The sequence below is a fragment of the Tachysurus vachellii genome, chromosome 11, assembly GCF_030014155.1.
Source record: "Tachysurus vachellii isolate PV-2020 chromosome 11, HZAU_Pvac_v1, whole genome shotgun sequence".
NCBI classification, from domain to species: domain Eukaryota; kingdom Metazoa; phylum Chordata; class Actinopteri; order Siluriformes; family Bagridae; genus Tachysurus; species Tachysurus vachellii.
Genome location: NC_083470.1, coordinates 23,168,396 through 23,184,114, shown reverse-complemented (window position 1 = coordinate 23,184,114; position 15,719 = coordinate 23,168,396). Strand labels below are relative to the sequence as shown.

At 39.8% G+C, this 15,719-nt stretch overlaps 1 protein-coding gene across 1 annotated transcript; it reads left to right on the top strand.

Moving 5' to 3' along the window:
- Positions 1-3,391: 3,391 nt before the first annotated feature.
- stc1 (stanniocalcin 1) lies at positions 3,392-14,174 on the top strand. The gene is made up of 4 exons (XM_060882392.1): positions 3,392-3,817; positions 9,553-9,695; positions 10,324-10,535; positions 12,106-14,174. The coding sequence occupies exons 1-4, from the start codon at positions 3,670-3,672 to the stop codon at positions 12,386-12,388; spliced, it is 786 nt and encodes a 261-aa protein (XP_060738375.1). The 5' UTR covers positions 3,392-3,669; the 3' UTR covers positions 12,389-14,174.
- The last annotated feature ends 1,545 nt before the right edge of the window (positions 14,175-15,719 follow it).

The window sequence follows — 15,719 nt, the reverse complement described above, 5'->3', positions numbered from 1 at the left end:
TGAACGTGATCTCTTCCAGGATCTCTATCCACACTACACAAGGGTTCACCAAATGCTTTACGGATGATCAAAAATCATAAATAATATCTTATTTGGATATAGAATTTGGAGAGACAATCAACAAAATAAATGAAAGACTATACATTGGAAGACAGGGTTCATCCATTCAGTATGGTTCCAGACACTTGCTTACGAGATTTCAAGCCTATTCTGGTGGCTTGTGGTGGTCCGGCACCTCACCAATACACATCATTGTTCCGTGTGTTCTTTCAAACAGCTATTTTTAAGGCATCAAACTAGCATTGCTGTATGATAAGTATACTCAGTCAGATTTACAAAGATATAAAGCTTTCAATTCCTGCATAGATCATGACAGGTGCAGAACAATAGCGCTATTCACATAGAAAACCATGTTACAAATTGAAAAGAGCAAGCACCACTGACAGAATATGTGGCATTCTTCATACATTTGTGTGCCATGGTAAATAAATGCTCCGCAAACCAATCATTATTAATGGGAAGCAGCCAATCAACCATCATAATCTGACAAGTGCAACTTGTTGCGTTCTGGTTTGGATCCAAAATGTTTTTTTCTTTTTTTTTTTCCAATGTTGAAAGTTCATAGTATTCATTTAGATATCACGGTATTCTTAAGCTTTCTGCCTCAGTGCTGTTCACATCATTGCACCAATTCCATTTAACTCATTACAGATTTCTATTCTTAGATATATGCTTGTGCTATTTAGTCACTATCTAAAGATCGATATAAATGTGCTAGAACTGGTCAAAATTTTGCCTAATTAAATTAGTGTTGCATTTGAATCCCATCTTCTATATTCAGATATCCTTCTATATCATACCTGTTCACTGTCATATCACAAAAGATCTAGGAAATGCTATATTTTAGTGTCTATAGCCAATGTATGTTTATAAACTTCTGTGTTTTTCCATATTATCATGAGATATAAAATCATGCACTGCGGTTTCGAGTCAAGCTAGTGCTACTGTGAGTCGTGCTTAGTCCCAGTGATGAATAAAATCTTCTAATGGAAGTATGCTTTTCGTAAGGAATAATGACAGAAATAGCATAATCATACACACTAACAAATGACAGACGACGGCTTAAGTACACTTTAGTACATATTGTCTATATGGAGGAATAAAATGCTTGGTAGTGTGCTGTTAAAGGAAAATAATCCATGATGAGGTGCTTTAATATCATCCAACATAGAGTGTAGGGACTGTTAGAACCCTAAAGTGCATTATTTTCCCATAACAACACACCTTGAACTGTTTTATCCCACTCGGCAATTACATTTTTCACTTTATTAACAAACATCACATCCGTTCATAGTTATGCTTGATGTCAGTTAGCACTTTCGTGACGTTCTCACATAGCGTCTCTCTTTTTTCTCTAAAACTTTATATATACACGGCTTGTGATGTTTTTGAATAACGGTGAAAAAGTCCTGAACACTTTCCTGTGGTGGAAAAAAGCCTTGACACTGGAGACTCCTTCTATTAATGTTGAATAAACGTCTCCTTATATCAAACAATCGTCGCCGTGTCAAAGATCTGCTTTCTTTACGAATTGATTTGAGAATTCAGATAGTGGTGTGGTATAAACATTTTTAATTTATACTTAATAAAAGTGCGTTTCTTTTTTTTGAATAAAACAAGTACTTCAAATTAAAAACATAAAATTGGTTTAATCACAATGTTGACATGGTATGACAAGACATGGTTTAATTATACAACCTTCGTGGTTTATGATGATACAAGCACACAATTTTATTCGCTTTATCCTGGTCATCGTCAAGATAAAAAGCCTATTTGGAGGAAGGAATTGACCCTGAATGTGGACTTTCCATAGGGGTGACAAATTAGTTTAGATAATCCACACACTGGAGTACTTTTGTATGAAAAAAGCTATATATATATATATATATATATATATATATATATATATATATATATATATATATATATATATATATATATATATATAGCTTTTTTCATACAAAAGTACTCCAGTGTGTGGATTATCTACACTAATTTGGAAATAAAGTCAGTATATATATATATATATATATATATATATATATATATACTGACTTTATTTCCCCTACCCAGAACCCTTAGTAAGTGCCCCAACCTATATATATATATATATATATACACACACACACACACACACACACACACACACACACACACACACACACACACACATATATATATATATATATATAGGTTGGGGTGACCACTTACTCCTTGGGGTCTTGTGGGACCTTCTGATGAACCTTGTGGGCCATGATGCCCAAACTGGCTATAAGGTGTCATGTCACTGACTGGCGTGCGCTACCGCACGTGCGCTAATTGTCATGTTGCCAGATTTCCCGCAAACCCTCTGATCCTATTTGGGTTTTTAAAAAAAGAAATAATAATAATAAAATCAGTTTACATATGTTATACTGCAACTTAGGAATGAATAGATGTATTCATTTTTAATGTCAACTCTAGAACAGCTGCTGTTTATCTTCTGGAGCTTATGCTGATGCTGGCTGGATGCTGATGCTGGCTGGATGACAGTTGCGCAAAATGCCAGCGCGATAAAAATTCAAATCACACGAAGGACTACAAATGCTGGATTATTATTATTTTTTTTTCCAACACAAAAAGTGCGCAACGAATTTGACTCGATAAGCATTAAACACAATGAAGGGATGAGACTGAAAAAGGGTTCTGGGTAGGGGAAATAAAGTCAGTCATTTGTTAAGCATAATAACGAAACTGGCTGTTATATTGAACCATTCAAGATGATAGAGATTACAATGACAGCAATGCAAATTGTCCATTTGATATAACTTCATATGACGAATGAAAAGCTGGCAGGAAACAATATATGGTTTCTGCCTGAGAATCTAAATCAACTTTAGGGGGAAACAGCTGCAAGTCTGGAATAAGAGCGCACGTGCGCATCAGAAATCCAAACCCATGTCTATAAAATGTTTAATGTATTCCAAGGATACACCAATCTTTATCAGTCCAGTGATATGGAGCATGGAAATGATGAAGGAAAAAGCTCCCAAACATTTGGATAAATCAACATAGGATGAGGCAATGTTTTCAAATACAGAAGACCTTCCAGAGACCAGGAAAGCGACGTCTCATCCTGCGTTGCTTAACTAGCATGGAAAAGGGTAGGAGGGAGGGTGTTGGGCAAAAAGTTTCAGATGTGCATTTTAATACCCGGATGCCGGGTTGTGATTGGGCTCTAGATGCTCGTGCATGGCTATATAAAGGGCGACCTGCGCTCCTGTCATGCACGCGAGAAGGGAAATTGGCGAGTGTAGGATCTGCACACGCTGCACACAAACATAGACACATAGACACACACACACACACACACACACACACACACATGCACAGAGAGCGAGAGAGAGAGTCTTGATTATTGCTGGCTGCACGACACGAATTTAGTCAGTGATTTATTTTTCATCTGCCACAGCACAGATTTGCACGAGATCATCATCCCTGTCAAAAAAAAAAAAAGCGTGCATCGGCGTGTTAACATCTGACAGATCCGCCGCGCACAACTCCACAGGGAGGCAGAGGAGCTCGAGCCGTTATTCTTCTTAATAAGAGAATTCAGGAAAGCCTCAAGAGATGCCACAAAGAAGCGGACTTTGGTTGCTGCTGCTGCTGCTGCTGTTCGTGCTACTGCTCGGGTTGCTGGTCGTCGCATCGGCGCACGAGCAGGACGTGAACGAATCGTACTCGCCGCGGAGAGCGCGCGCCTCCGCCAACAGCCCCGGTAAGTAGCAGCATCCTCCTCCGCTCGCAGAGCTTTTTTGGCGCTACTGTGCGCTGCACATCCAAGAGCTCGAGCCATCAGCTATCGCTCGTATGAATCTGACCGGATTACTCATTTCATCCGAATGTGTTGCACATGCACTGTAGTTTACTTGCAGCATAGACTAAAATATTGTGAATTATTGTGCATGCGTTTACACTAGTACACTAAAATCGGTCAAGCGGCTCATTTGAGTTGATCGCTGGTTTTGCATCAGAGATGTAGCGTATGCTATGTACACCGTTAGAAAGGATGCAATCCTGCACTTGTCTTATTTCAACATTGTACAGAGACTCGATAGCACACATTTAGCATGCACAGAATCAATTAATTCCCTGAATTGAATGTTATTTCCTGGCCTATGAAGGTTTTTTTTTCCTGCAGGTGAATAGCACTAAAGCCGTCAGTCAGTCAATGAGCCGGCACAGTGTTTCTCCCTCCACATGCTGAGAGTATCACGTTTGGAGCGCACTGATCTAAATCAGAGCTCTTCAAACCTTCTTGCAGAACAGCTACAGAATGCACGATAAACCTTTCTCTCTTGGTTTTGTTACTGTGTGCCTATTGGACATACTGCTCTCTAAACTTAGAATAAAAGTTGCTGTGCAACAGTAGCCTGCAACATGTGTTATTGATTCTTATCTTGGGGAAGCTACCTTGAAAATCCCAGCTTGTCAAGCTACAGATGTGTACAAGTACAAGCTACTTACTGATTTCAAATAGCACAGCTACAGTACAGCCAAACCAGAGGCCATATTACTGAGGTCCAAACTGCAGACAAATGTGTCCTAGGTAAATATATTACAATGCTGATTACCAGCTTCCACTGATCTCCATGTAAAACCTGCACAGACTCTAGTTTGAGATACATATTTTGGTTTATAACACATCCTGAGATACCTGTTGATTGACAATATATTCTACTATGCGTTCAATAGTTAATAACAGTTAATAATTGTATAAATAAAAAAGTTTGCGTATTACAAACCACTAAACGTCGGTCGACTTTTGCTTCAGAACATCTTCCTCCATTTCTCCATGAACTGATCATCACCACTTGGTAAGTTTTTTGTACAGTAGGCTTTATGTTCAAACCACATTATCAGAATGTCACTGAGGTAAAAAAAAAAAAACAAAAACAAGAAAAAAACCCCTCATATAGTCACAGTCACGTGCTAAACTGCCCATCTGATAACAGCAATACCACTGTTAGCAACACTAATTACCCATTTGATATAATTCCATATGACTAATAAAGGGCTGCAGTGGTTAAGTCAGTTAATGGCTGAAGTCATATTTTAGACTAAAGAATATTTGCTAAACGATTGCAGCAAGCTCCCTAACACGGGGATAGTAGCTCTTCATATAAGCAGCTATCAAGCCCATATCACTGTGTACGTAGCGTGATAAATTCAAGAAAGTTCAGTTTTACATTTTGTTTGCTGCCAAATACAAGGAAATTTCTATTGAAAAAATCTGCTCACTGTTTACCCTCCTCTCAGGAGTGCCTTGTATAAATGGTCAGGCAGTCTTTCAAACATTAAGAGACATCAATACTTTTGGAGTCCAAATCAAGATTACTGGGTTTTGGATTATTTTATGGAACGATGCACAACAGCACCACCAGTGGACATACATGGAATGGATTGAAGAATAGACGCTGGGGCTGATTTCTTACTATCCCATTTTGAAACTATCATTTTGAAAATTGGATGACTTTCTTTTTTAGTTCATCCCTCTGATGTCATTGCTCAACCCTGATGGTTTAATCATCGAGCTACTGGATTGTAGCCTCCCATTTAAAATCCAGCCATATTGCATCTAGCTAAGTGACCAATCATGAAAGGAAATTTATTGATTAATTGTTTCTGATTGGATTTCTTGACTAATTAGAATGGAGTTTTGAATCTGATCAGTCTTGAGGCTCTGCAATATAAAATGCAGAATAACTTTGGAATATGAAGGTCATGGGAATACAAGTGATGTTAGTAATATTCATGTGTTTATTCTGGGACACTAATAGGAACTCCAAGTGCGCATATCGTAGCCGATTACTGATGCTGGGAAATAAGGTAACCTTTGTAGCGCAACCTTTGTCACCTCAGCGGTCGATTCATTTATTCCTGCCAAGGCTTTAGCCCAATGGTAGCCTCATGCTGTGGCGAGAATGCCTCTGTGTGGGTCGTGCAGGCAGAAAATGGCGCCAGATAGCACAGTTAAACCTGCTGTCTCTCTACGATGTGAAAATCAGTGTACAGGATAACAATAGATAAAGCCTTGACCATAAAGCCTCATCCTTTTACGCTGCTGGTTGTATTGACTTTGTGTGCCAGCTCACAAAAACTGCAGGTCATTTGAACTTGCAAAAAAAAAAAAAAAAGTCTGACTTTAATGTCCAAAAAGCATATTAAACAGAAAGTAATTACCATGCAGTGACGCCAGCTTGCCAAGATGAATAAAGTGGATCTGTGTGCAGTGTGGGACATTCAGCTCTGCCGTGTCTCTGCTCAGGAAAACCTTTGTAAGGGCTCCACTTGGTATTTGCATAACTTCCTGTTGTACTTAGTTGCTAGGGGAGACATGTACTGACTCAGTGTTTTATAGACAAAGAGACAGTGGTGCTACAGTAAGCACTCAGAACTAAAATAGAGCAAACCTACTTACAATAAACATATGAGCACCACAAGGTACCACAATTGCAAGGTGTCTTATTACAGAAACAGGTTCGTTTTGAGCCTGAAAAGAGCCTGTTTATGTTTTTTTATAGGCTGGATTTCAGTGTATTATTTTGTGGAGTTCTCAATGTATTATAGGTATTGTATAAGACTGTTCAAATAGGTGGTTTAGAGCAGTAGGAAATGAGGTCATTCAACACAAGAAAAAAAAAAAAGATTGACATAATCCTAAGATACTGCAGGGTTCAATTCTGGGTCACAAACTTTGGTAGGTGAAATCTGAACAGGTAACCATGTAAGTTTAGAGTTTATATACATATACATATAAAGTACACTGTTGTCATCACAATGCTTGCCAAATACATGACAGAGAGACAAAAAAAGAAAATTGGGCAAAGACAAAAAGGTTCATTGTGGACTCAAACCTGTCAGCACTCGCCGTCAGGGCCTCTGTGCACATTACGGTAGAGTAAGCCCACTTTTATTCATGTTTCCTTAGTCATAATACACCCAAGCACATTGCTTGGGTTTCATGTTCACACAATAAGAGCTCTATCTGGGGATCAACAAATCGATATTTCACTTGGTGAGTCACAGTGTGAATTCTGACTCCCGGGTGGCCCGACTAGTTCCTAACACAATTTCCCATGGAAGGTTTACTCATCATAACTGGAATGGTTCAAAGAAAGGAAACGCAACCATATTTCCTCTGCTGCTAATGGCACACACCACAGGTGCTGATGCATCGTTAGATTAGAGAGCGTCAGAGAGCGTCACCGAAGCTAATCCCACAGTCATGATGCAGATCTCACAAGTCAGCTCACTAAATCTGTTCCCAACTGATTTAGCTCTATAGCGCTATAATATTAATAAACACAAATCTAATTCAAAGGTGGTTTTTATAGGATAACATCATGTTAGCATGATATGCTGTTAGTTGGTTAACAGCAGGTTCCCCAAAGTGTGTAATTTCTTTTAGACCACGATGATTATTAAAGAATGACACATTGTGCGAATTATCCGTTTAGAGTTAAGCTTAACGTTGCGGTACGTCCGCAAGACAGTTTGGTCCAGTTAATGCTTATTTTATAACAGCTATAACAAGTACATAACATGATGAAGATTTTCCTGTGATGACAAATGTATAGTTACCATTAACCAGGACACCTAAGATTAATTTTATTCATTTGAAATAAAAAAATAAATCCTTGTGAATCGTAAAAACAATAATGTTTCTCTTTGCTACATACAGCAGACTTTTAATGAATCTCTTTGTTGCCTTAGATTACGTAGCGTGAAAGAGTCATACAGCTCTGGGTGAATATTCATTTAATGCGTTATTATAAATGCCGTCGCCGGCACTATTATCAGAGCCGCTTTTTAAAAAAAAAAAAAATCAACAACTTTAGCCAATCAGATATGAGGATTCAGCAACCCTGTGGGATAGAATAGTTAACAGTTAAAAGTGATAAGGTCATAACCATTTGACTCCATTTGTTGGAATTTTCCTTGATGGCATTAAAACATTTGACAAGAGTTAAGACTACCAAGACAAAGCTGGTGTCAGACACTGAATAAGCATTTGATAAACCCTTTAGAGCAACTTCATTTGAGCTTTTGCTCACGTCTGACCTTATTGACAATAGACGTATTCATCCTATGACATTTAGGGGTTTTCTGGTTATTTCATAAGTCTACCTTTCTGCCAGCTGCATTGACACAGCAACACACAACCTATTTTTTTCCCTTCAGCCCCAAAACAATGGGTCTGATGCAACACCAGTTTCTCTTTCACACACTAAACACATTCACACACACACACACATACACACACACACATACACACACATACACTGCTGCCATGAAAAACATCTTTAATGTGGGGTGGCACAGTGACCCAATACACAGTGCAAGTCTGCATGGTGAAGTGTTTATAGTCCCTGGCACTGGAGTGTTGTAGGTGGTTTTGGCAAGCTCGCCTGTGGAGCTGAGCATTATTGTCTTGTCACATGTGAGCGTAATGGAAGCAGCAGATCTTGCGCCAAATGCGACAGTCAGCAGAAACCAATACCGTATGGCACACATCCTCTCGCCGCCTCCCTACTCATAAACCCCTCTCTACTTATGAGGGGCAAACACAGGGCACACAGCACCCAGACTGCCTTAAAGCCCCCAGGAGGCTGGCAATTGGTATTTGCAGTGCAGTAGGTCACAAATGCAGTTCCAAGAACAGAAAACAACTACTGGAATACTCATAAAATCCACTGCCAATGCTAGAAATGTAGAGTAATTACTCTAAATTGTGCCCCAGACTTATATATTTTAAGGCGTCCAGTAGCCACTCAAGCATGCTGTTATTTGTCATATTAAGCCTGTGCATGAAGGAATTTGGCTTGGAATTAGCAAGGAATGGAAATTTACATTAAATAATACACAGTCAAGTAAAGTAAAGCTGCAATAATCAACGTTGACCCATAGTTTCTTCCCCAAATTATCATGAGACTAATGAGAATGGGTTCCATACTTACTGATCCTCTTAAGGATTTCAAGATGTCCCTTTTTCCAAACGTGTCCCTTTTTTGCAATTTTCAACACAAATAAGCTCCAAAGGGAACTTATATGGATTTCCATGGATTTGTGAGTCTTTCATGAGTGTGTTATCCAGCTCTGGGTGTTAGTGGATCCCAGGAACACTGGGTGTGAGGCAGGGATAATTGTTGGATAGGACGCCAATAAATCTCAGGGCACTGTAAAAATCCACACACATATGGTTATTTTATCCTTGCCAATTTACCTACTGGCATGTTTCAGGAGGTGGGAAAGCAGAGAACCTGGGGGAATGCCACATGGATTCAGACAGTATCCCAAGCTCAAATATCTCCCCAAACCTTTGACAATACTGAACCATACATATGGTGTTTTATCACAGTAAACATTTCTCTGTATATTTTGATCTTCAAGGCTTTTCAGAGAGTATACCATAATACCTTAAGTTCACTGTCTTTTTTTTTTTTTTTACAGCGGATGTGGTGCGCTGTTTGAATAGTGCCCTTCAAGTGGGCTGTGGTGCCTTTGCTTGTCTGGAGAACTCCACGTGTGACACAGATGGAATGCATGACATCTGCAAGTCCTTTCTCTACAGTGCTGCTAAATTTGACACTCAGGTACGTATCGTGTTCAGATCTTATTGAGATCTGATTTTTAATAATAATAACATTTGAAAACGGGGGCACGGTGGCTTAGTGGTTAGCACGTTCGCCTCACACCTCCAGGGTTGGGGGTTCGATTCCTGCCTCCGCCTTGTGTGTGTGGAGTTTGCATGTTCTCCCCGTGCCTCGGGGGTTTCCTCCGGGTACTCCGGTTTCCTCCCCCGGTCCAAAGACATGCATGGTAGGTTGATTGGCATCTCTGGAAAAAATGTCCATAGTGTGTGATTGAGTGAGTGAATGAGAGTGTGTGTGTGCCCTGCGATGGGTTGGCACTCCGTCCAGGGTGTATCCTGCCTTGATGCTCGATGACGCCTGAGATACGCACAGGCTCCCCGTGACCCGAGGTAGTTCGGATAAGCGGTAGGAAATGAGTGAGTGAGAAGATTGTGAACATTTGTGAGTGAAAGTGAACCTATCATCTGTGAAACCTGAATTCAAATTCTGAAGATGTCAAAACCATCTCTGGCCTAAAGAGCAAAATTCGGTGGGCGGGAGGTACTGACCAATGGGACTGACCAATCATTGGTGACAATGAGCTCATATATGCAGAAGATTGAAATATTTCCTCTGATCTGTTTTCCAGGGCAAGGCCTTTGTGAAGGAGAGCCTGAAGTGCATCGCCAATGGCATCACCTCCAAGGTCTTTCTTACTGTGCGCCGTTGTTCCACTTTCCAGCGGATGATCTCGGAGGTCCAGGAGGAGTGCTACACCAAGCTGGACATCTGCACTGTGGCCAGGTCAAACCCAGAAGCCATTGCGGATGTAGCTCAACTGCCCAGCCACTTCCCTAACAAGTAAGACTCATCAGCATCCGGTTCTTACAGCAAGAGAAAGCTTGTTTAATTATTGTATACTTATCGTCATGTCATGAAACACATATGTCAGAAAGGTCAACCTTGGAGGACTGTAGGTTCAGGTGTTGTGTATTGGTTCTGTAGAAATTGTTTAAGGATACAGTACGGTGAGATTATAATGGGGTTCTTTGTGAGCTTTGGTCGATTATCGCAGTGTTTTTGTGTTTAATTTGCAGATGAACTGAATGGTACGTGCTAAAAAAAAGACCTTGAGTCATTTCTGTAATCCAGGGCTGGAGGAATATATAACAGACCACACACTGGGTTAATGTGACCACATTGTGGGTGGGATATAAGTAGAACCCAATATGCTGAATTGCTTTAACCCCCCAAATCCAGGTTTATTATGTCACAGCCTCAGCTCAAGCATACTATTTACGGATCGTGCACCAGAGAGTGTTTGCCGCAGAAGAGGTGATAGGAAATCCCCACCTTTTAATCACTGTGTGTGCCTCACACCTGTGGCAGTGAGACTGACATGACACTGGGGTCTAAAGATGTGAATCAGAGTGCAAACGGTGAGGCAGACATGTCAGAACGACTTGCTGTTGCTAGCCTTCGTCTTTGTTCAGAGATGCGTACAGTCCAGTTTTACATGATTCCAGATTTCCAGAACGATTACGTTGTTTACTTCAAAGGAGCATCCTTTGTTTGTTTGCTCTACGTAGACAGAGGAATCCTGACCTAAGAAGTCATTTTATAGCTAACATTAGCTAGATTTGTTAGCTAGCTGAAAGTGTTAACCAAGCTTTTCATAGCTAACTTTTCACACAATACAAGCTATATAATACATATCTATATTTTACAAACAAATGATTGAGTAAAACTCATCGAATTCTTGGTTCTTATCATGTTTCAGCTGGACAAATTAAATTAAATGCTAGGCTATAACACCACCCCAGCCATTCTTTCTATATGATATATGCAATATGCAAATGGTGGGTTAAAATTAAATGAAATAACCCAGGTAAATGGGGCACGGTGGCTTAGTGGTTAGCACGTTCGCCTCACACCTCCAGGGTTGGGGGTTCGATTCCCGCCTCCGTCTTGTGTGTGTGGAGTTTGCATGTTCTCCCCGTGACTCGGGGGTTTCCTCCGGGCACTCCGGTTTCCTCCCCCGGTCCAAAGACATGCATGGTAGGTTGATTGGCATCTCTGGAAAAATTGTCCGTAGTGTGTGATTGCGTGAGTGAATGAGAGTGTGTGTGTGTACCCTGCGATGGGTTGGCACTCCATCCAGGGTGTATCCTGCCTTGATGCCCGATGACGCCTGAGATAGGCACAGGCTTCCCGTGACCCGAGGTAGTTCGGATAAGCGGTAGAAAATGAATGAATGATTGAACCCAGCTAAATGACCCAGGGATTGGGTTAGATAAAGAATGCAGCATTATTTAAGGTGTAACATGTTACATTTTCTCTATTCTTCTGTGGTTACCTGCATCAACCCGATGTTGTAACCATGTTTATCCGTTAAGGCATGGGCTCAGAGGGACTGTTCTGTGTTTTTTAGGTTTTATGGAAAGCTGCTGCAGAGTTTAATGGACTGTGACGAGGAAACAGTCGACCTGTTGAGGGTGAATCTGATGGCCCGGTTGGGGCCTGAGATAGCCATGCTCTTCCAGCTACTGCAGAACAAGCCTTGCCCATCCACTGCTGTGCCCGCTGGGGCAGAGACTCGTGGAGGCTGGCACTGGCCCGCCAGTCCCCACCCACACAAGAACCAGCCTCATCTACGCAACAGGGACACAGCCAATCTCTTCAGCAAGAAACGCAACATGGATAACAGCTCTTAACCCAGACCACGATTCTTGGTTCGAACCTAGAGGTTGTGCACAATTTTGCTAAATGAAAAAACAAACAAACAAAACATATTAGTGGCTCATTCACGATCAGAATGCAGGAATAACATTAATTCTCTTGAATGGGAAAGAGGGGGAAAAAAATGCACCTATATGAAAATAGCTTGAATGTCAAATGTTTATGTTTATCAACTTTAGATTTGATTTATATTGTCATTATATTGAATTTCAAGGGACTAGTTTACCAGCTAAGCTTTTTTCTTTCATATTTCGAGACTGACCTAAGCACAGTTTAAAGTCTCTTTTACAAGCTCAGTGTAAAATCTCTTTAAAAAAAAATATTCAGGCCATTGTGTAGAGAGTTCTTAGATAGATATATTATTTTCATGAAAAGTATCTAAAGAAAAAAACTGAAAATAATACCATCAATATAGAAACATTTATATACCTATACAACCGATATATCTTAAAAAGGTTACAACAAAGAAAATATGTGTATATATACTGAATATATTGTTAATGTGAAATAGTTGGCATGTGCTATAAATATGAGAGTGTACTATTTATTTATTAACAGAAAATTTTACTATTTTTAGATGTTAAATTGCCACTAGATCTTAAATTGCCACTAGCCTTTTTTTGTGAACGCTCACTCGTTGGGTGAGGGATATCTTTCAAAAGAAAATCTGCAGGAATTCATTATAAAAGACCAAAAAAAAAAAGACACTAAGATTTACTCCAGATGCCATATCTCATAGACCCTGCGTCCGGTAACATTAGGTGTCATGACTAAAATCATTTTTTACATAACCGATTAGAAATCTGAATGGAAGGTGATCATTTAGTAGATATTATTTTTCTATTCAAAAAAAAACAAAAAAACAAACAGCAACATTTGTTGCTAACCCTCGAGTGCAATGCTAGTGTCACATGAAATTCTGAAACCATAGCCAGACGTAACGGACAGATGAACAACTTGCTCCCTGGTGAATATGACGTACAGAGGTGGGGTCGAGCGTGCGAGTGCTGCAAAGCAAGCCAAGATGTCTATTTAAGAAAAGAGCCTTTTGGGTTTATTCATATTTATTTTGCTACTATATTATTTAAGTGTTTATTTTATTGCATTTCTGTAGATATTCTGTTGTAAGTCAATTAGAGGTGTTTTTCTTTTTTTTTTCCTTCTTCTTCTTTTCTCTTTTTCTGTTAGTACCTGTGGCATTGTACCAATTTTTTTTTTTTTTTTTTTTTCTTTTTAGATTTATATTCTATTTTTTAGACTTTTTTTCTTTCCTTTCTATCGAGATGAGACCCATGTAATGACTCTGTGCTGGTCATGGGGGAACACGTTGGTCATTTGAGTCAACTGAGAGTGTTGTATGGGACCACTATAAAGGGTGTTGCGAGCATTGCCACTTACTGTGTATTTTGTGCAGGGTCAACAATAGACTGTTGCTTTAGAGTTATTTTCAGCTTTAATAAAATTCTGCCTGTGTTAGGGAGAGAAAAGACAAATATTAACATCCAGTATTTTAACGCACTGCTGGTTTATTTTGTACATGAAGGGTGGCTTTAAGCTCCTGTACAGTACATCTATAGTTAGCACAAACGGTTCAAACTGGAACAGTCACTGCAAAGTGTTTTCTGGAGCCATTCTTGACACTATGCAATATACAATGTTTATGAAAAGACCTATTTTTTTTCTCTCTCTCTCTCAGAGTGTTTACCCGGAGTGCAAGAGTAGACATCTCTGTTTAAGTGCTTAGTGTAGAAGTGAAGCTAAACCAAGAAAGGGGGGTAGGGGGGGAGAGGGGGCAGTAGAGTTGTTAGAGGCAAAGCCCATGAAGACTTACTGTCATATCTAATAAAACTGCCACCGAAACTTTCTACTCTATAAAATAAGATGTACTTGAAGAACAAGACCATTCCAGTAGAAATTAAACAAAGGTCCGTTTTTGATATGTAAAGTCAAAGACTTTAAGATAAGCTGTTAAACGGTGCCATCGTGGCTTTAGTGATGGAGCAGTTTGGGCCCAATGAGGAATCAAATAAAAAGATTCAAGAACAGGATGCAGTGTTAATTTTGCCACCCCTTTCAGTCTCGACTCAGATTTGCCGATTTGACTTTTTCATAAACGAATTGCTGCCAGACTTTACGTTGAGTTCACGGGCTTGTTAGCATACTACCTTAAGTCAGACTTTTTTTTTTTATTAATGTCCTCATGAGTCACCGTTCGTTTTTGTTGTTCTCGTCCGCAAAATTGACACTGGCAGTGGCAATGACTGTTTTTTCTTAAAACCAAATGATGTGCACATTTAAAATAAACTCACCAAACTATGCAATAATTCCTAGAAAGGTTTCATGCTTAAAAGAAATCCACATTATAGCGGCCTGAGCAAACGCTAGGGCCAGTCGACTTTGACTTTTAGACTACAGTAGAGCCTTTTACCTCCCCCAAATGAATGGCAATGTAACTCCCCAGTCCCAAGTTGACTGTCTCTCCCTGTTTCTTCTCCCTGTTAATTTAAATATCAGTGTGTGTATGTAGTAAGAGACACATTAAGATGTGTCTTTATATGCACTTTCCTCTTTCCATCTCTTAGGACCACTAATAAAAGGGCATTGAAACAATCGAAACTCTTTTACCTTACGCATGTTGGGCTCGACGTTTCAACATTGAGCTAGAGAGACCATTATAGCTGTATACTTGAGTAGCCAGGGATGTAGTGTGAGTGACATATGTAGTGTGTTTGAGAGCCAAGTCTCTCCTTTCGTTTCGGGATTAAGAGCGATCTCTGTCTATGAAACACCAAGGAACTTGCTGTACCAAACAGTTGCTGCTAAACCTATTTCTAACCCCACTGTGTTAAGTTTCAACAATTTCTTTTTTTCAGTTGTGCTTACCTTGAGAGAGTACTGTGTTGTTGCAAAGGATTTAAAGGATTATAATGCCTAATATGTAGAACATCTGGGGTCTCATTTATCAGAGTGTGTGTAGGAGTTCTTGAGAGGCGCAACGGATAAACGTTCCAGAGATTTCGAGTAGCGATATCATGTATGAGGAAGAGGGTAGATAGCACGGCTCTGAGTGTTAAACTTACGCAACCATGTGATGCGGATTGGAATAAGGCTGTGCTGGGTGGCTTAACATGTCTCAAGGAAGCACATCCAGCCTTATTCCTCTCAGCTCTGTAGTGGGTTGTGTGGTTAGTGAACAAGTACTAATTCTTTGTATAAGAACCTCCAGTTTGTGCTAAACAGTTGGTATTTATCCCAGGAATGGATGTTGATAAAGCTTTAAATTCGCTATAAAAAAAAAAAATCCCC